The sequence below is a fragment of the Monodelphis domestica genome, chromosome 4 (assembly GCF_027887165.1).
Source record: "Monodelphis domestica isolate mMonDom1 chromosome 4, mMonDom1.pri, whole genome shotgun sequence".
Lineage (NCBI taxonomy): Eukaryota > Metazoa > Chordata > Mammalia > Didelphimorphia > Didelphidae > Monodelphis > Monodelphis domestica.
This window is the reverse complement of record NC_077230.1, coordinates 18,449,650-18,472,307: the sequence shown is the minus strand read 5'-3', so window position 1 is coordinate 18,472,307 and position 22,658 is coordinate 18,449,650. Positions and strand designations below refer to the sequence as shown.

Sequence of the window (22,658 nt, the reverse complement as noted above, 5' to 3'; positions counted from 1 at the left end):
TCCCATTTTGAGTTTTATTCTGCCATTATAAATTATACTTTTTGACACTGTGACATTTCTGTGTTCACTCCAACACTTTCAGCTGGCAAGCTGAACACACTAAATTTAGTTCAAAGCATGATGTCAATTTGTAGTTATGATAATTTGCTATTAAAAGCTGGTGATACCTTCGTCAAAATCAGTCATAGTTCAGAGTAGATCTATCCCATGGATCTGATTTATTGACACAGAGAAAAACAAAGTTATTTTTTTCCCTTTCTAAAAACAGAATTTTATATGAAAGTGAGAAGAATAGTGGGTTTGGCCTCAACGAGCCTAAGACTTGAGTCCTGAATTTTCCACTAACTCCATTTGACATGGAGAAATTATCTCTATTTAGATCTCAGTTTTCTCATCTGTAAAATAAGAGCCTTGGAAGAATTGATCTCTAAGGTGTGTGCCTTCTAGTTCCAAATCCCATGATTCCATGGTACATTTAGGAGGGCATAAACAAATGTTACCCTTAGGTTAAAACTTATTGAAAATACATCAATTCTTTGTTACAATTAAAATTCTTTGGAGATTATATCTTAATTTATAATTATTAATGCAATAATTTAAAAATAAGAGAAAGAAGAAGCACCAGCCATATGTGGTGGACCACTCTTTTAGCTGCCTTCTCCCCAAGTTCGCAGCACCAGCTCCAAGCAAGACTATGACTCTCCTCAGTCTGAGATTCCAAGTAAAGAGAGATTTTTTCCTCCTCTGCCAATTGATGCTCTCCATGTTGTCCCTTTCCCAAGCCTCTTTGATTGGAGGACTCCAACCTCAGTCAGGACAAGAAGCAGGTCTTCCAGACCCCAGGAGTCATCATCACGTCTGCACATTCTTCTCCCCATTGCTATGCCTATCTTATTTCATTTTTTCATCACCCAAGAGCCTTGTTTACTTGAAAAATGAAGAAATTGTCTCCACCCTCTTTCAGCAAGGGGGAGGGAGAAGCAAAGGGATAGCTTCAGTCTTAAAAATCAAACTTTTTTCTCCTTTAAAATCCAAAGGTTGCCAAGAAGGCTTACAGATTAATATTAACTTTCCACAACTTGAATATATGTATTCTAACAGAAATTAATTAAAAAAGATTAAAACATGATGCATTGTTTACAAAACAATGGATGGTAGCTCAAATTCATAAAGCATATATTAAGTTTTGTAAAATTCTTTCCAACAATGACCTGGTAAATGTCAAAATCAAGACTTGACCTTTGGTCCTCTGAAACCAGTTCTAATGATCATCTCATTAGACTACATCTCTCTGCTGCAGGTCTTAATTGTTATAGAAGAAGCCACGTGGTTTACTAATGGTTTAGGAATTGCTACTTATGAATGTGCAAACTAGGCTGTTGATTCAATAAGAGTAGGTAAAACTATCCTATTCTTTACTGATGATCTCTTAGAACCTACTTTAGTGATTTATAAGTACTTGACCCTAAATGAATAATTGTTGAATGACTGAATGAGTGAATGGATTGGATTGCAAAAAGAGTTCATTGGTTAGGTTTTTTACAAAGTTTATTTTTACATTAATATCTATGTTTGTTTGTTTGTGTTTAAAGCTTCACATACAAATGGATTTTTAATCACTTTCCAAAAGTGATAAAATACATGTCAAAAATTTTCAAAATGAGCAGCTTAGTGAATCTACCCAGAACATTAACTCATACTATAGAAAATGAATAAAGATGCTGAATTTTTCTATTGCTTTGCATTCGAGCTGCTTGGTTATAACAAAATGTGCTAAAAGGGAAGGTACAATCTAAATGCCTTTGAATTGAAAAGGAAAAAAAAATCTTCTCTTCCAACTGTTTCCATGGTTACTCAAAACACAGCTTTATAATGCTGCTTCAAAGAAAAAAATGAGAGAAGCTGAGACAAAAGTAGTCAAGCATCCAGGCAGGAACACCTCCCAGTGAATGGACTTGGGGAACCAAACCCTGTGTTTATCTGCTGCTCTTCCATTCCCTACTTTTCCCACTACCCTTTCTATGCCAGTGAAATTAGGAATTGGAAAATAGAAATAAATTGCCTTAGAAAAGGGGAGTGGGTGAGAGAAATCACAATTAAAAAATCACAGTTGGGTAGTCTATGGGATGTGTATGGAAGCTGGGGAGGGGCAACCATGCCATCTGCTTTTCTTGGGTGGTTATGGTAGTGCTGGGGTGGAAGTTTATAGACAACTCAGGTTGTCATCTTTTTGTCCTGGTGTTGCTACCTCTATCCTTCTTGCTAACTCACTCCTCAAGGTTTTGTACAAACAAAACCAATGCAACTAAAATCAGAAGGGTAGCAACAAATTGGGAAACAATCTTCATAAAAAAACCTCTGACAAAGGTCTAATTACTCAAATTTATAAAGAGCTAAACCAATTGTACAAAAAACCAAACCAATCTCCAATTGATAAATGGGCAAGGGACATGAATAGGCAATTTTCAGTTAAAGAAATCAAAACTATTAATAAGCACACGAAGAAGTGTTTCAAATCTCTTATAATCACAGAAATGCAAATCAAAACAACTCTGAGGTATCACCTCACACCCAGCAGATTGGCTAACATGACAGCAAAGGAAAGTAATGAATGCTGGAGGGGATGTGGCAAAGTTGGGACATTAATGCACTGCTGGTGGAGCTGTGAATTGATTCAACCATTCTGGAGGGCAATTTGGAACTATGCCCAAAGGGCGACAAAAGAATATCTACCCTTTGATCCAGCCATAGCATTGCTGGGTTTGTGTCCCAAAGAGATAATAAGGAAAAAGACTTGTACAAAAATATTCATAGCTGCGCTCTTTGTGGTGGCCAAAAATTGGAAAATGAGGGGATGCCCTTCAATTGTGGAATGGCTGAACACATTGTGGCATCTGTTGGTGATGGAATATTATTGTGCTCAAAGGAATAATGAACTGGAGGAATTCCATGGGGACTGGAACGACTTCCAGGAATTGATGCAGAGCAAAAAGAGCAGAGCCAGGAGAATATTGTACACAGAGACTGATACACTGTGGTACAATTGAAGGTAATGGATTTCTCCATTAGTGGCAATGCAGTGATGCTGAACAACTTGGAGGAATCTATGAGAAAAACCACTATCCACATTTAGAGGGAAAACTGTGGGAGTAGAAACACAGAAGAAAAACAACTGCTTGAATACATGGGTCGAAGGGATATGGCTGGGGATGTTGACTCTAAATGAACATCCTAGTGCAAACACTAACAACATGGAAATAGGTTCTGATCAAGGACACATGTAAGACCCAGTGGAATTGTGTGTTGACTACAGAAAGGGGTCGGGGGGAGGGGAGGAGGGAAATAATATAATTCTTGTAACCAAGGAATAATGTTCTAAATTGACTAAATAAATTAATTAAAAAAAATAAACCTGCTTCTTACAAAGAACGCTTTTGATCATGACAACATTGCCTTACTGAGTCTCCTTTTATGGGGTCAGGGGAATGAGAATCTGGCAAATTATGTAGGAAGCGTTGGTCTTACATTAAGTGCTTCTTTTGATCCCAAAACCTTTGCATAGAGCTCACATAGTTTCTTCTTCCTTCAAAAGAAAAAAAGAAAGTAAAATCGAATAAGGACTCTGCTTTAGGTTCTACTTCTCTTCCCTTAGCTCTCAAATTATTTTGCTAGGGTGTTTTCTCATTTTAATTTCATTCTAACTTGGCTAAAAAAGTCATTTTGGATCCAATAACACAAATGCAAATAAAGAGAGTGAAATGCTCAGAAATCTGTCTTACTTTTCTCACTAGAATATAACTTAATTAGGGTCAGAGATTATATCTTAAACATGTTTGGATTTCCATATAGACCTATTTTACCTTACTCATAAAGAATACTGAAAATGGCAACTATATTTAGAATGAACTACAGGATCTGTTTGTTTGTTTTGGTTTTTGGGTTTTTGTTTTCTTTTTTTTTACTCTTTCAGGCTCAGGCAACATTTTAGGCTATGGCAATCACTAAGCTGGCAAATTGATCACTTACAGTTTGCCATTGTTTACGAAATTGTTGAGGAAGAATTAATGGATTTGGTATTGGAAGGTATGATTCTGTCCCAGTCCTTCCATTTAATAGCTATCATGATCATTTGCCTGAGAACCCCTTATTTCCTCATCATTGGGAAACATAAGGACAAGACTATTATTGGTTCCTAACTCATTGTTATGAGGAATAACTAAGAAGTTTCAATTAAAGTGCTTTATAGACATAAATTAGAAAAAAAAATCAGGGAAATGTGATTAATATAGAACCTTAGAACTGGTTCTGCTTCGTCATATCTCTAATGGAGGAACTGAGCCCTAGAGAAATGAAGTGAGTTGGCCAATGCTACACAGTTAGGTAGTATCAGAGCTGGAACTGACCTCCTGACTCTCGGGCCATTCCACATGACCCATTCCATATCTCCTCTCAGGGAAGTCAATCATATGAACTCCCTTCATATAATAAGAAAATAGAAAATATTTGAGCATTTTGGTTTCTATACTATTAAGATTCCTAATTATATATTACAAATATTATCTCATTTTATCATCACAACCACACCCAAAGGAGGGAGTGGTTATTAAACCCAGGGGAGCTCGGTGGTTCAGCAGAAAGTGATGCACTGAAGTGCTTCCTGAAGTCAGGAAGACTCATTTTCCTGACTTCAAATCTGTATGTGACTCTGGGTAGGTCACTTAACTCTGTTTGCCTCAGTTTCTTCTCTGTAAAATGAGCCAGAGAAGAAAATGACAAACCTCTAATTTTGGCAAACACTCTAATATCTTTGCCAAGAAAACCCCAGATGGAGTCATGATAAGTCAGACCCTCCTGAAACAACCAAACAACATCAAAATTAGTATCCCCATTTTACAGTTGAGGAACCGAGCAAAAAGAATTTTAGTGATTGGCCCAGGGTCACAAGCTAATGCCTAAGACAAGATTTGAACTCAGGTCTTCTTGATTACAAAGCCAATGATCTATTCACTATGCCATTTAGCTGCCTTTAAGTGATGGATATGCTTTTATAACATGTTATAAATTATCGGCAATGTATATTTATGTATTATTATATATAGTGCAGATACTTTGTTATTTGAGTAGTGTCAATCCTGGAAGGTGGGAAAAAGACATTTAATTTTTTTAAAAAAAGCTTTTTTTTTTTTGAGCAAGAGTGTCCTAGAAAATACAGGGTACCCCAATTTCTATATCCAATCAGATCAGTCTGATTAGAGTAGCAACTACCTCCAATAGATTCAAAGAATACAACATTGGTCTAAAAGAAGTTTGTCATCTTGGAAACTGAAATGACAGACATTCATGTAGATGCTACCAATGAGTAAGTTTTTCTAAATCATTCTAGAAAGTGCTCTGTGGGTTCCTGATTTGTATTCAAATAGCAATTTATTAAATAAACTAAAAAAGTCAAGGCATCTCCCCAAATGAATTATTTTCTCTCAGCAAATAGCTAGATCCTTGGCAGAAACTCTTTCTCCCACCATCTCCATGAGGAAGCTGAATGGAAGATTCGAAGAGCACTCTTCCCTATTTTTCTTATGGAAAAGTAAAAGGGGTTCATTTTCTAACTCATGAGAACCAGAAATAATACCAGGGCCAGTGTTATTGTCTTAAATATTCAGTAGTCATCATTCATCTAAATGATCAAAGAATACCAGGGATGAAAAGTGCCTGCTCTCTCTTCAAAAATTTACTAATAGACAACTTTAAGAAGTTAGCTGAAAAAAAATCTTATTTAAGTGCCATTTTATAAAAATATTTCCATATAGTGCTTGAGAGTAGTAGCCAATGTACAGTAGTGAAAATGATGGAAAAGCAAGGTGAGGAGGAGAGGGATGTGCGCAAATATAAGTTAAGGATCACTGAATTGGCAAATTATTTGCCAGCTGTAATATACATACAATTTGACAGTGACAAATTAGATTTCCAGAATAAGCTCCCAACACCAGGAAAAATCAATTTCTATCAGCCCGATGTTACATGTGTTTTTGGTGATGTTCATTCAATATTTACCACATACTGCTTTATAACTCTAGTGTATTAGTCTTATTTTCCTCATTAGACTACAACTAAACTAGGGTCAGGGGTTGTAGCTTAGATTTCCTTGTATTTCTCCATATAAATCTATTTCACATTGTTCATAAAGAATATTCAAAATGGTAATTATCTCCAAAATGAATTAGAAAACTTATTTTCATTTGTTTTTTTAATATTGGCTATATTTTTTAATATAATGTTTTATAAGTACCTTGATAATTAAGACTAGTATTTGTGGTCTGTATATTAATTATGAGATATTTTGGACATTAATTTTGAAATTCACAATAATAAAATATCAAATAACAAGCTTTATTTCTTACCTTTCTTCTTTGGTAAGACGTGCCAATTTTCTTGCTTTGTGGGCAAGAATAAATCTAGAACATAGAAAAAAAGAGTATAAAATTGTCTTCCCTTCAGATCTATTCACATAGCTTTATGTACAGATAGCATTCTGTTTTAAAGACTTATCAGAATATATCACACTTTTTTGCCTCAATGTCCCTTTTACTTGCAAGTTGTTTCAGTTCTAGGTACTGAATGCCACTTTCAATCTTGAGGAATTCTAGGGGAAAAATAAAAATATCCATTTTTCAGAAGTCCAGGTCAGGATCATATTGCTTTCCTCCAATGATGATAGGATAACAATCGCTTTTTAAAATTACTCATCTAGTCCAGTTCTTTGTCAAACAACTTCCTTTCCTAAAAGCATATTGTCATTCTAATATTTTCAACAAGACAGCCTTTGAACTGCTGCCTTTCTAACTTCAAACAAAAATGGCAAGTGATAGATGTAATTACTATCAAAATGTAAATAGAATTCAAAATTTTAAGACATGAATTCATTGAACGGTAAAAAAAAAGTAATAATGGTTGATTTATGGAATGGACTGAGAAACCATTTTCGTGGGTAAGATTTTAGTTCATCTTTCTTGACAGCATAGTATCTTTATTCAAGAAAATCTTTTCTCTAGTATGTTTAGACATTAAAAGAGAGATTTTATCTTTTATTCTTACCCTATTATGGCAGGATAAGCACCATCAGGTTTGGTGTCATCCAAAGTGTAAGCAACTGGGGCTTCCTCTCCTTCAATGATCATGGTTCCACAGTAATCTTGACAAGATAGAAAGAATAGATAGAACTTAATTTTCCCATCAAATCAATCCCAATATCAACAATGTAACACTTAAATTAACTTTCAGAATAAAATTGTAGTTGATTGTTTGGACAATAAAAGCAGAAAGAGAAGACAAATGATTTATATTGAAAAGAAAGGTAACCAACAGATCATTTCCCTTTTTCAGTTCTAAAAATGAGGCTACAGATTTGGGTAAAAAAAAGTAAAATAATATAGCACTATGAATAAATTCAAGAATAAATTTAATAGAATCTTGCTATTCATTCTGTTTCCAATATAATTTTCAGCTCACTTTTATGTAGACACTAAGAAGAAAATAAAATTGGAGATAAGAGGAAAAGAAGGATTCTAATAGTCTATTGCAAAATAGAAATGGTATTGAATATATAAAATCCATCAGGCAATTTACAGGCTTTAAATTTTATGGTTATTTTTTTGCTGTTCCCTTCCAAGAAATGTGTGGCAAAAACTATTTGTGCTAAGTTTTCAATGAATTATCAGTTATCTGAAAGACAATGAAAATATGAATAATAGAAATCTACTAATAATACAGAATCTTCACTTCAACAAATAGTTTCATCTTGTAGAGAACCAATAAACCTCTTGTGTTGGCTCATTTCATCAAGATGAATCTCTCCTGACCATTCAGAAAATTGATGTTTCATCTACAAAATGGTGATGCTGAAGTGTGGTGAAGATGCATAGGGTTTTTTTAGGTTATACATCATGAATATTTATTCAACCACATGGAAAAGTTGATTCCAAAAATCTTGTTAGATATACAAAATATTTTTAAGAGGCTGGGATTGGTCTGGGGAGGCACTAAGTAGCTGGGGGATTCAGAAAAGACTTTATTTAGAAGATAGCATTCTTCAACAAAGCTTCTGCTGGAATACTACTTATAAGTAATAAAACTGACTAATGGGATTTTCACGTCTTTTCCTTGCTTATTCTCTAAAAAAGAGACACGACTAAAAGATGAGTAAGAGAAAAGGAAAACTGAGGAATTCAGGCGACTGCTTCTCAATCAATGGGTCTCAGTACTTTGGTTTCTTGCGAAGACATGATCAGCTAACTAGAGATGGTGAGATGTGGATTGACGAGGAGGAAATTGAGTGGATTGGGAAATGAGGTTTTAGGAAAAGGGAACAGTGGAATAGATGACAGAAGGAATAATAGCCACGATGCAAGAAGAAAAGCTAATGATTGGTATGTTTATATCTTGAAGGTGAAAGTTAACAGTGAATAGACAGATGGCAGGACAGGTGGATAGATGGCCATTAGGGAAGCAAAGAAGAGGATGCCCTCTTCCTTAATATGCCTTGGCAAACTCATCTATGTTAGAGGCTAGAAAAGAGTGGAAAGGTCCTTTCTAGATAATCAATACATAGGATCAATTATATCAGTCTGCAAAAATGTGGCATATAATCAATTACAAGAATATGTAAATATTTCTCTTTTAATAATCAAAATTCTTTTTAATTAATTAAAAATAACATATATAAAAGATCCATTAATTGATTATTTTCAGAAATTTATGACTTCAGTATGGATATTTATGTCCTCCTCTGACACAGATCAGAATTCTCCCATGCTTAATTGCTTGTTTAGTAGGACCTCATTTTATATGACCAATATATTCCATCACTCTTTACATAAGTTGAAAATCACACATAGTTGCAAGCCTCAATCCTTAAGAAGTTTTACTTAGAAAAACATGCCTAAGTACTTTACACCTTTTTTTATGCTTATCAGAGCTACCAGCATCACCATTCTAGTACTTTGGGGCCATTATTAATAGCTCCAAATTTAGTGATGCTCTCCCCAAGACAAAATTTTTCTGGATTCAACTTAACTGACTGGTTTAAAAATCTATCACACACATTATATCAGTTAAGTCCTGGATTTTTTAAGGAGAGATTAATTTTATTTTCATACATGAAGTTAGGATCTCAACCCAAAGTTCTAATTTATTCACTTGATTTTCAGTTCCATTCCACCAACATTTATTGACCATTTTATTCTACGCAAGACTCTGCATTAGGTCCTAAAGAAGGTAATAATAATAATAATAATAACAGCTGGCTATATATATATATGATATATTTATGTGCATAAATATATACACATATATTACTATAAAGTTTTCGAAGTGCCTTACACAATTATCTCAAGTGGACTCCAAACAAACTGTGAGGGAAGTACTATCATTAACCCATTTTACAGATGAGGAAACTCTGAGAGAGGTTAAAAAGCTTACTTCTAAGTCCTCAGGAAGCTACTAAGGTCTTCCTGATTCCAAGACCAATATGTTATCCGCTACTCCAGCTAACTAACATACAGATAGAAAGATGAACAGTACATAGCTGCTACTCTGAGATGGAAGTGAGAAGACTGAATATGTGCATAAATCAACAAAATTGAATGCAGAGTGTATGATTGCCTAAGAGAGATACAAGGAAAGTGTTAGGAGAATTAATGAGAAGACGATCATTTTTGGTTGAGGGGAACAGGGAGGAGTTCTGGAGATGACTCTTGAGATGGGACTTGAAGTGGTAACTAGGATGTTGTTTCTCAGAGATGTTGGGAAGATTTTACTGCAGACTTCAGGCATGAGACAAACAAACATATGGAGGTAAGAAAGGATTCACAAAATGTCAAAGAGTCCACTTTGACAGGAGTTGTGAGCAAATGAATAGAGTTGTATTAGATAGGGCTGAGAAGGTAGGCTGTGGAAAACCTTGAACGTTAATGTAGGCTTAAACTTTATTTCATAGTAGAAGAAAAGAAGTGACAGTATAAAAAGCCCTCTAGCATTTCTTTTCTTAAAATGGTCCATTGGAATATTAATTCATGGAATAAAGTACCTACCCTTTTTCCTCCAAAAAGGTTCTTTGTAATATACCATGCATTTAATGACTGAACCCAATGGAACACGAGAAATCAACTGGTTTCTCATCATTGGCAATGGTGGGTTAAAATGTATCTTCATACCCAATGTTGGAGGAATAGCACTAATGACATATTTGGCCTGTAAAGAAACAAATGGCAAAAGGAAATAATGAATCATTGATTTCTATAAGATCATAGATTTTGAGTTGGATTTCTTCCAACTAAGAAGTAAACGAATTCAATCTTTTTTTTATTTTACAGATGACGAAACTGAATCACAAAATGTTTACTGACTTATCCAAGGTCACACAGTTCAAGCGTCAGAGGTAGGATTTGAACTCAGGAACTGAGTACTCCAAGTCCAGCAACCTGTCCATCACACCAGGTTCACCATTACCAAGAATATTTACAGAGTTCAATTACTATGAATCTTTGCATATTAAAGAAAAAGGATAAAAAACCACTTCTGCAAAATAAGAGAACATTTCTCATTCTTGAGGAGAAAAAAGTACTATATCTGAAGTTTGAAAAAATATTGTCTTTATTTAAGTTCTGGGTATTGGCAGAACTTTGAAAAAGAATCTTCTCATTAGAAGGTATGTTAAAGTTTATTTGTTCCAATTTCCAAATTAATCAATCAAATAAAAATATGTATTAAGTACCTACTACATGCTAGGTCCTGTGCAAGGTGCTAAGGAAATAAATACAATGAATTAAAAGAAGGAATCTTCTTTTCTCTAACCCTAACTGATGATTATTTGGTCTTTGCTTGGTTGATTTTGGTAATGAGAATTTCATTGCTTCCTGAGTATTTCACTTCATAAGAAAGTCACAAAGTCTCTTTCTTCATTTTTAGATAGTTCTAACAATTAAAAAGTTATTCTTTATATTGAGCTGAAACAGTTTCCTTGAAATTTCTTACTATTAATCCTGCTTTTTATTTCCCTCCTCTGGAACTACCTGGAATAAATTTAATCTCTATTCTACATAATTCATCAAATATTTGAAGACAATTATTATTTCTCTCTCTTCTCTTCTTCAGTCATTTCCTTCAAATATTACTCATAACAGATGGACTCTAGCTCTCTCACAAATCTAATTACTTTCCTCTGTATGTATATAATTTATCAACCAACAAAACAATATATACAGACTTGAGAAGAATACCACGGATGTGTTCTGAACAATTCAGAGTAGAAGCCTATGATCTTTACCTCCCTTTGATACAGAAACATTTTCATTGTATAATTACTGACAGCCTATGATTACACTAATTATTTTGTCTACAACAGTCAGAATGTTGACTTATTATGGTCTCACGGACCACTAGCTTCCAACTTTTTGTCCCCCACCATTTAATTAATATAGTTCTACCACATCTAGTACTTGTTTAGTTGGGTTTATTTTAGCCTACGTGCAGATTTCTACATTTCATCTTGTTAGTGTCAGACCATAATTACTACTGATTAACATCTTTCAAAATCCAAATTTTGTTTTTTGATGTATTAGCTATTTCTTGCTACTTTAGGACACCTTTAAAATTTGCTAAAGGACCTTCCTAATCTTTTAACCATGATATTGATAAAACTATTCAGTAATACAGGACCAAAAGCGAATCCTTTGACAAGTGTCTAGAAATCTCCCTTTAGCTTAACTTAAATCTATTAATCAATGTTCTTGAGTGCTTCAACCAGCCCAAAGTCTACATTTATATCGATATTTATATATCTTATCCATAGAAAGAGCTAAAAAGTGTGTTAAATGCTTTGCTGAAATTAAGACATTCTGTTTTTATAATATTCCCATTAATCTGCCAGTTTAATAACAATTTTAAAAAATATTGTATTCGTTTGGTATAACACATTCTAGTTCCTACACATCATTTGTACAACTCTAAATCTTACAAATACATCATTAATTAAAAAAGCATAAAGGTTTAAATTACCTCATATATCTCATGGTTCAGGGTCTCCACAATAATATTATCACCCGACTGATCAATATGAGTTACTGGCCTTTCCAGCTTGACTCGGTCTCCAAGAAGTTCCATGATCCTCTCACTAACTTGATTAGAACCTCCAATAAACTTCCTTTCCTGTAAAAGAAAGATGTATTCTAAGAGAGGGGTTAGAGGGGGAAAGAAATAGAATGCTTGTCGTTATTATTACTCTGTCTGCTTTCATCTTCTCTTCTCCTACCCTTGAGAGGTATGTCTAAATGATGACTGGTATAAATCGGGGGGAGGTGAGGGAAGGACAACTTGCCCTATCCCCTACCCAGAATTCCATATGGCTGTGAAGTTATGGCAACTAAAGCCATATCCTTCCTAGGTGAGTTTGATTCTGGATTTTGGCTGCCTTTTATGCTTGTCCTTTCTTGATGTTTTGTGAATGGCTATTAGCTCTATTCCTCAACTGATAATTAATCAAACATTACTATTAATCAGTTTTGAGAATAAATCAAAGCTATCAATAGTTATGTGAAAAAATGCTCTAAATCATTACTGATGAAATGAATGCAGATTTAAGTAACCCTGAAATACCATCTCATACCTATCAGGTTGGCTAACATGACAGAAAAGGAAAAATGATAAATGTTAGAGGGGATACTAATGCATTGTTGTTTGGGTTGAATTGATGCAATCATTCTGGAGAGCAATTTGAAACTGTGTCCAGGGGGATACCCTTTGATGCAGCAATATCATTACTAGGTCTATATGCTAAAGAAATTAAAGAAAAAGGAAAAGGACCTACATGTACAAAAATATTTGTAGCAGATCTTTTTGTGGCTCCAAAGAATTGGAAATTGAAGGGATACCTATACTGGGGAAGGGCTGAACAAGTTGTGGTGTGTATTTCAAATGGAAAATAATTGTGCTCTAATAAATGATAAGCAGGACGGTTTCAGAAAAAAAAACATAGGAAGAATTATATGAATTGATGCAAGTGAAGCAAGCAGAATATTGGTCATGATAATAATATCATTGTACAATGATTGAGTTGGCTATTCTCAGCAATACAATGATCCAAGACAATTTCAAAGGGCTTATGATGAAAAATGCTATCCACCAAGAACTGATGGAATTTGCATGCAGACTGTAATATTTTTTATGTTCTTTATTTTTCTTTTTTTTTTGTCTATTTTCTTTTGCAACATGGTCAATATGTTTTGCATGACCTAACATGTATGACTGAAATAAAATTTTCACCCAAAGCTTGATAATATTAAAATTTGGATACAGTGAGCTGAAACAACTTTTTATTTTTTGAAAAAAATTGTCTAAATCTTTGTGTATTGCCCATCCCTGTTTTGGTTCATAACTGTTTATCACTTATAGTTTGATTGAGACAATGCAGATTTGAATAGATTTTGGGAAAGTGAAAGCAAATTAATATTTTAAAATCTTTAAATTCTGGGTATTTTTATCAAATTTGTTATAGTTCAAATGGGTGAAGTGCTGACAGAAAAATTATCATGCATTTTAGCTTCACATATTTTTCTTCTGATGTGAAAAATAGAAGGAGCAAAGTTTTCTGGGCTAATCTTCCACTTAATAAAACCTTGAACTTTCTTCACAAACATCTCCTGATTTTTGTTTTAGATTTTTGTTTTACGATTACACTCTTAGTTTCTGTTGTTTTGAATACCTATCAACAGATAAGTGTCTCTAAAAATTTAAGAAAGCTCAGACTATTATAACACAATCCCTTGGGGTGTGTGTGTGTGTGTGTGTGTGTGTGTGTGTGTGTGTGTGCAAGCTCTGCTCTTTCACATGGAAGTAACTTTCAAACTAGAAATATCTGTTGATAATTATGGGTACCTGTCCTCCATTGGTTGTTGAAATGATTCTGGTTGTGCCCCCACACTGCTTCACATACCACAGGAACCAGAGGGCAGAGACTTCATGAGTCTCAGCAGTGACACAGAGATTCACAAAGAGAATGGCAAGCTGTTTGGCAGACCTGTATATGAAAAAAAAAAAACAGTTATCCCTCAAATCATCCCCTGCACTTAATTGCCCAAGAAATGTTCAGATAAAGAATTTAGGTGACACAATGAAAATTAATATTGTTAAGTGGATTAGTCTACAGTGAGACAGATCAAGCAAAATTCAGTGACTTGAGAGACTCCATGGTGTAGTGGATGGAACACTGGACAACATGGCATGACAGTTCACCTAAAAAGCACAGGTCCAACCATCCCACCCCCATACTCAACAAAGTCTAGTTGCTTCCTATTGTTACCAGAATTAAATACAAAACTTTCTGTTTAAGGGCAGTTAGTGGATTGAAAGCCAAGCCAAGAGACAGAAAGTCCAGCCTGAGACACTTCCTAGCTGCTTGACCCTGGACAAATCACTTAACCCCCATTCTCTAGCCCTTACCATTCTTCTGTCTTGGAACCAATGCACATTATTAATTCTAAGATGGAAGATGAGGAATTCTTTATTTGGCGGTCCTAGTCTTACCCCCATCTTTCCAATCTTCTTATACTTTATTACCCTCATCCTATCCCTATTCCACTTTGGACTCTTCCATCTAGTGACACTTATCTTCTGGTTGTTCCACAAACTAGACACTATCTCTTGGATCCAGGAAAATTCTCTGGCTGTCCTCCATGATTAGAATGCTTTCCCTCCTTATTTCTTCTGCCTGCTTCCTTAGTTTTCTTCAAGTCCTTGCTAAAATCCCACCACTTGTATAGGAAGTCTTTTCCAATCCCTCATAAGTCTAGCACCTTCTTCTGTTAGTTATTTCCTATTTATTCTGTATAGACCTCCTTTGCACATATTTAGTTGCTTTTCTCCCTCCATTAAGGTATGAGTTCATTGAGGGGATGGACTGTCTTCTGACTTTCTTTGAATCCTCAATATTTGTGACAGTGTCTACACATTGTAAGTGCTTTATAAGTGCTTACTGACTGACATACAAATAAGACATTAGCCAATAAAAATGATTTATTTGTTTGTTATTTTAAAATACCCAGTCTCTCCTTTCTTTCCTCCCATCAGAGAAGGCACCATTTGACAGAAGGATATATGTATATGTAAAACTATGTCTAATTTCTATTTATCAGAAATCAGTAGTTTTAAAGAGTTGCTTGAAGGGTTAGAAAGATGGCTCAGTGGATAGAGCATCAGCCTGGAGATGGGAAGTCCTGGGTTCAAATGTGGCCTCAGATACGTCCTAGTTATGTGATCCTAGACAAGACACAACTCCAGTTGTCTATCCCTTTCCACTCTTCTGCCTTTGTACCAATACTTGGTATTGATTCTGAGACAGAATAAAAAAGGTGCTTAGAGCACTAGAAATTTAGTGACTTGCTCATGAACACAAATCTAGTTAATGTGTCGAGAAAAAGCAACTTTGCCACATTTCCTGCTCCTTGTATTGGTGAAATTTCACAATTTCTATATTAGTTCAGTCCTCATAATGCCATTCCCTAATCATGTCAAGACTTGACAGGTTGCCTCCTACCAGAGTCATCTCTTTTTTATATGTATTTCCCTTTTTTATTACAATGGAAGCTACTTCAGGACAGGGACTTCTTTTGTACTGGTATCCCTAAAGTTCAGCACAATACCCAGTATATATCAGGTGCTTAATAAATGCTTTTTTAATTAATTTATCATACAATTCTGAACAAAATATTCATTTTTTTCTTACTTGAAACCACCTGGGAAAAATACATTCTTGAATGTCTTATAATGTTTCTATACTTTAATGAGTCTGTGATCTCACTCATAGGGGCACTAGTCCAGCCTAGAGAGAGACTGGAGAAAATTCATGCCTTTTTGTCCTGTGTAACTTTTGTCCAGGTGCTTCTATAAATCCTTTATAGATAGTCTACTCAAAGTGCTTTTGTGCCTCCTCCAATTTTTTAGACATTTCCTAGATACTATTGGCTGTCTAGGGATTATCCTGCATATTCATTATTCTCTGTATTTCTATGATTTTTTTTCTGAGAATATTTTAAAGATAAATCTCCTGTACATTTCCTGATACAGTGAGGCTACTTATGACAACTTCTCTCTCCATTGCCTTTTTATTTTATTTTTTTGTAGTTTGAAATAGTCCATGCTTTGCAGTACCCTAGCATCATTAGTGAAATCAGAAAGTGAGATAATATAAAAGGAGAAGAGGGATCAGAATAGAGCCTTGGGGAAGATATACACAGTTAAACATACATTTTTCCTTTCAGGGCCCTTTAACAAATGTAATTTTATTGCATAACAACCAGTAAATTATTTTTTTCTATATATTTTACTTTTCTATATATTTTTTTCTATATATTTTCTTTTCTATATATTTTACTAAGATCTTTCCATTCTAATATATAGTCAATTTTTGTAAAGGTATCAAGTATAATTGAGAAGTATATATATTTCATTTTGTTCCCATTTGGTAATTTCCAAAGATCTTTGTTTCTAATTTTTCTAAAGTTCTATTCAGGGGGCAGCTGGGTGACTAGGTGGATAGCAAGCCAGGTCTAGAGATGGAAGATTCTGTTTTCAAATTGACCTTCGACACTTCCTAGCTGTGAGACCCTGAGCAAATCATTTGATTCCTAGTTGCCTGGAACTTATTCCTCTTCTGTCTTAGACCCAATATTGGTAAAGATTTTTTAATTATATTCAGGTCTTCATTTTCTTGTTTATCTTTTGGTAAGCCAAATTTCAACTCTGTAACTCTATAGCATCCTTTCAATTTTGTAGTTAAAATTCAGTCATTCACTTGTGTCTGACTTCACAATCTCATAAACCATAGCTATCCATGGAGTTTTCTTGGCAAGGATACTAGAGTGGTTTGCTGTTTCCTTCTCCGGTGGATCCAGTTGATCTTTTTATAGTGTAGACTATAATATTTCAGTTCAATTTGCCAAGCCAAGCAAGCATGGCATGAAGGAAGAAATACTGCACTTGGTCTCAGTGACCTGGGTTCTCATTTGGGCTTCACTAGTATCCAACTGGTGAGCCATCTAGGCAAGAAATATTTTCTGGATTTTCTTCTTTATCTATAAAATGAAAAGGCTTAACTAGCTGATCTTCAGTGTTATCTTTAGCTCTCAATGATTTTCTCTGACTAAGTAGTTATTGAGCACTTTATTAAGGATAATCCTATTGGAGTGAATATAAAGTAATCCCTGGCCTAGAGTAGCCATCAGTTTCATTAAGGATGAAAGTTCTTCACTGAGGAAACAGCTAAATTGAAAGTGTAGAGGGTTTATGATTGGTATGTGCTCATATACTGTAGCAGAACAAACATCAGATAAAGAGTCAGGAGACCTACGTTTGAGGCCCATCTCTGGCATTTATTATATCCGTGACCATGGAAAAAGAATTTAAACTCTGAGCTCAGCTCCACTCTCAGAAAAATTCAATAATCCTTGCACTGAATGTAATAAATATATTACAGGCTCAAATTGCTTGCCATCCCAGGGAGAGGGTAAGAGAAGGAAGGAGAGAATTTGTAACTCAGAATTTTAAAGAAGGAATGCTAAAATTTTTCTTTACATGTAATTGGGAAAATATAAAATATTAAATGAAAAAAGGACACAAAATATGCAATAAGATTGTGAGGAAATAACTTAAAATATATTCATATTGTGAAACATAATTATTTTGGGCAGGATACTTAAGGCAGTACTTGCAACAATGATAATACAAAACATTTATATAACTCATTAATATAAAATTGCTTTAGCATATACATGTGCAACATATTGTTAGAGCAGAGTCTTTAAGGCTATTTCGCTCTACTATATCAAATGTTTGTGCATATTTTTTATCAGTAATTATAGTACACATTTTTTATCAAAATTACAGTAGAATCTTGTATTTTTCATATATCTCAATGAATTCTGTGGCTGAAAACATAAAATGTGCTATAAAATTATTGGTAAGAACACCATTACCTTTGCATATTTTTAAAGGAAATTTAGATTTATAGATAACAGACCTTTTCCATAACAACCAATACATATGAAAAAGAAGGCATTGCAGCTGGTACATGATGATGGCTCGTTTGTCTTCTTTTTTTTAAGTGTTAAAAGTACTTAATCAAGTATTTCATCTTTTTAATTCTTTTGGAAATACTAACAGCATATAGTACCTTTCACACGTAGTTAAGCTCATACAAAATCTTTTGGCAGAATGAAGCAGAAGTAACTTTGTTGAGTGATTTCTATTCATCTGTATTAAGTCAGGAATATTGCCCAGATTGGGTCACACAGTTAGATGGGCTACCATAATGCGAATTTGCTAATAAAAGTAGTAAACAGCTATTTCCTTCAAGATCTGAGAAAAAGTTAAATACAAGGAATCAGTACTTCTTGGACTCCATTGTCCTTTCATTCTCTCCCTCTTACTTTCATGCTATTTCCTTCTTTAAGGGTATTTTCACATATTGCTTTCTTGGCCCCTTTGCTTTGGATGCTCTTATCCTGCATTCTCTCCAAGGTCTTTTTCCTGGCATCCCCCCTCCCTATCTTCACAGAAGATATCTTCACAGAAGATATCTTCACAAGATATCTTCACTGTCTCACTTGGCAGTGTCATCATTAAGGATAGTGTATATCTCACTATCCTTGTGTATCCTTGTATATATATTTGGGTAGTTGAGTGGCATAGTGGATAGAGAGCTGAGTCTGGAATTAGGAAGACCCAAGTTCAAATATGGACTCAGACACTTACTAGCTGTATGAACCTGGACAAGTCCCTTAACCCTGTTTCCCTCAGTTTTCTCATCTGCAAAATGAGCTAGAGAAGGAAATAGCCAAACACTCCATTATCTTTGCTAAAACAAACAAACAACGAAACAATCAAACAAAAAAAAAAACAACAAATGAGATCGTGAAGCATTGGGGATGACTGAAACAACTGAATAACAAATTGTATAAATCAACCTAAATATCTAATATTTGTCATTAGTATCCTCTCATCCCTACCATGGGTTACCATATTCCATTATCAGAGATTCATCGTACCACTTTTAAAACCAATTATCCTCTGAATCAGGGGCACCCCCACATTGTCTTCTTACTTGGAGACAAAGATAGATCTGTTGATTCTGTCTCTTTTGGTGTACATTATAACTCTATCGTGCCTTCTTATCTTTTGTGCTGTTTAGTCATGGCTTTCTATAAATCCTCCAGAAATATACTCACAATCAAAGAAGTCTCCTCTGGTTCTTTTACTGTATTGGGGCTATTGTAATACTCAGGGGTCTTTCTGTTGTTTCCCATTTTCACTACATTATCAAGTCATCTCCTTTTATAGTCACACATGGCCTATACATATTCCCTTACAAACTATAGATTATCATTGTCTGGTTCTGTTCATATTCATCCTTTTGATGAAAAGTCAATAGTCATTTATTAAGCATTTGCTATTTGAGAAGTGCTCTACTAAGTGCTTGGGATAATAGGAAAAACAAAATCAAAACCAAACAAAAAACACCACTAAAATTTCTTCTGAAACCTAGGAAGAAACTCTAACAGCCACACATGACTTCCTAAAACAAGACACCTCTCATTCAGGACAAGTGAAAGAATGGAAAAAATATTAAGAAGCTATTTTGCATTATAAGCCTTTCCCTATTTTCTTTGCCCTGAATGGGGTGTTCATTTTTCCTTGTGAAAAATCCTACACATCTCATCGAAAATGTGGCTGGAGATGGGCTTATACACTTACAGGGATTTGTTTTAAATTGGTATCTGCTTCAAATTAAAACTATTGCTCTACCAGAAAATAACCAACTGCCATGACTGGAAGGAAATACTATGATTCTTAAAAGTAATCACCTGAATTGCTAATTGTGTTTTCTTTATTTATTGATCCCCTTAAATGATGCCCAGCATCTGCCAATGTAATAAGTGACAAGAGAAAAAACTATAGCAAATGCTATGTTCACTTAAATGCAATATTCCAGGTGAATGTTTGGGTTTTTGCTTTTGATAGATGACAAGTTTTTCTTTGACAAGAGAGATATTGCTCAGTAATGGTTAACTCTCCTTTTTCTTCAAGGAATATTGTGAAATTCTCATAATAAAATAAAATTAAAATCACTTAAAGAAAGTTAATTAAAAAAAACTCTTACCCACTGTCTTAGACACTCAGGAAGAATTGATTGTAAGGCAGAAAAGTGGTAAGAGCTAGGCAATTATGGTTAAGTGACTTGCCCAGGTTCACACAGCTAGGAAGTATCTGAGGCCACGTTTGAAGTCAGGATCACCAGTCTACAGTCCTAATACTATATCCAGAGAGCCTCCTATATGCTTTTTAAATTAAAAAAAAAATTAAGGCTATGCTACCTAGCAATTTTTTTGGTTGAGGTGAAGGAGATAATAAAAAAGGCCCAAGCACAACAAGCTTGCTACACTTCCACAATAGTCTCACATACGCATACACTAGTGAGAACTGGTTTCAGGTCAGTAAAAAGAGGTCCTTTAAAATGGAATCATACATTAGCTGGAAATCCTTTAAAATCACCACCTTGGTTTTTTGTTTGTTTCAGATAGTTTCTTCTTGATCTCACCCTTTATGATACATATTTTGGGCATCTTTCTCAGTTTCTTCACTGGCAAAACACAAATTGGATTAGATGATACCTAAAGTTCCTTTTGGCTCCCCAAACGTCCTTAAATCTACCTGTTCCTAAACAATTTAAAACTGCACCCTAAAAGTTACAAGTCTCAGTTGAATTTATCGGTATGTCGAGGGCTGCTTTGTCATTTGCAGCATTTATTGTGAAAAGAGCATTACATGTTTAATTTAAAAATCTCGGTTCACATCTTGTTTGTACTTCTTCTGGGTCTCAGTTTCCCCAACTGTAAATTAAGGGCATTATATAAAATAATCTCTTAAGGTCCCTTCTTATGATTCAAAGTTTAGCCCATGTGTCCTGAGTCAAAGCTACATGCCTGTCATTTAAGGTTACTGATTCCTTTTGGCATATGTCTTTATGTCTTAGTCTAGAATTACATTGAAATCTAAATATTTTCCTCCAAGTAAAAAAATACTGGCTGAATTTTAATATTAAAAAAATTCATCTAGTGGTAAGACATAAACGTGAGTCCAGAACAAATCAATTCAACAAGGTGAGGCAGCTAGGTAGAACAGGGGATAGAGTGCCAAGTCTGGAGCTGGGAAGACCTGGGTTCAAATTTGTCCTTTGACACTTCCTAGCTGTGTGACCCTTGGCAAGCCACTTAACCCCCATTGCCCAGCGCTTACTGCTTTTCTATTTTTGTTTCTGACAGAAAGGAAGGGTTTTAAAAAAGTGAGTCCTTCCCTTCTTGCCCCACTCCTCCCAAACGCTGGGATATAATTTCCATATACCTAAAAGAGTACGTGTTTGTTGTCTGTCCTGATAGAATGGAAGCTTTCTGGGGTGAGAACTGTTTCATTTTTATTTTCATATCCCTAGAATTCAGCACTGATTGCCTGATACAGTGTAAGAGGCTTATTAGATTCCTGCTATGGATTGGAAGGATGCACAGTGTTTGGTATGTTGAGGATTCATGTTCATGTATTTTATCACCAATGTGGTGGGTTAAAATTAAAGGAAAAAAAGACAAAGCAAAATGAAAAATGATTTCTGTCTCCATGTATAATTTTATGAGACCTTCATGGAAAAAGCAATTCAATTCTGGCTTGTTCCCAGTACTTTTTCTTATGATAACTTTAGAGAAGTAGGATTTGGAGCACTTAGGTGGCTCAGGGAATAGAGAGCCAGGTTTGGAGGTACGAGGACTCAGGTTCAAATCTGGTCTCAGACATCTCCTAGTTATGCAACACTGAGCAAGTCATTTAACGCAGTTTACTCAGCCCTTGTCCTTCTGTCTTAGAGTTGTTACTGAGGCAGAAAGTAAGGGGTTTGAATGAAAAAGAAAAGAAAGTAGTTTAAAAGTACACTAAGTGGGAGGTCCTGGTTTCAAATCTGAAATCAGCCACTTCTCAGCTGTGTGACCCTGGGCAAGTCACTTAACCCCCATTGTCTAGCCCTTACCACTCTTCTGCCTTGGAGCCAATACAGAATTGACTCCAAGACGGAAGGTAAGGGTTTAAAAAATGTACACTAAGACTTGTTGGACATCCTGATCACCATAATAAAATCATAAAATCTTCTGTGGGTCAGGCACCGTATCTTCTAGTATTTTCCTTCGTGACAACTGGTGTTCAGCACAATACTGGGAGCACGTTAGATTAGATTCACCCACCGAGAATCCTTCCAAACCATCATCAAGAAACCAGTAAGCATTTACATTGTACATAAGCATCTACATTGTATCAGGCAATGTGCTGAGTTCTAGGGATATGAAAATAAAAATGAAACAGCTCTATCAGGGGAGACAACATGTATCCAAGTATACAGAAGTTCTAGGCAAGCTTTGGAGGAATGAGGCAGGAGGAGAAGGGCTCGCTTTTTAAACCCTTCCCCTATGGGGAGTCTCAGTATCAACTCTAAGGCAGAAGAGCAGCAAGGGCTGGGAAATGGGGGTTAAGTGACTTGTCCAAGGTCACACAACACATATTAGAAGCCCGTTGAATTA

General features: G+C 35.0%; 1 protein-coding gene across 1 annotated transcript in view; it reads right to left on the bottom strand.

Moving 5' to 3' along the window:
- LOC100027805 (amine oxidase [flavin-containing] B) overlaps positions 1-22,658 on the bottom strand; it is a 117,732-nt gene that overhangs the window by 13,413 nt on the left and 81,661 nt on the right. Inside the window, exons 6-11 of the mRNA XM_001377961.5 lie at positions 13,927-14,068; positions 12,052-12,201; positions 10,086-10,245; positions 7,093-7,189; positions 6,399-6,452; positions 3,526-3,583 (exon numbers count right to left, since the gene is read on the bottom strand). Of these exons, the coding sequence (XP_001377998.3) occupies positions 3,526-3,583; positions 6,399-6,452; positions 7,093-7,189; positions 10,086-10,245; positions 12,052-12,201; positions 13,927-14,068 (661 nt within the window). The remainder of the gene's footprint in view (positions 1-3,525; positions 3,584-6,398; positions 6,453-7,092; positions 7,190-10,085; positions 10,246-12,051; positions 12,202-13,926; positions 14,069-22,658) is intronic.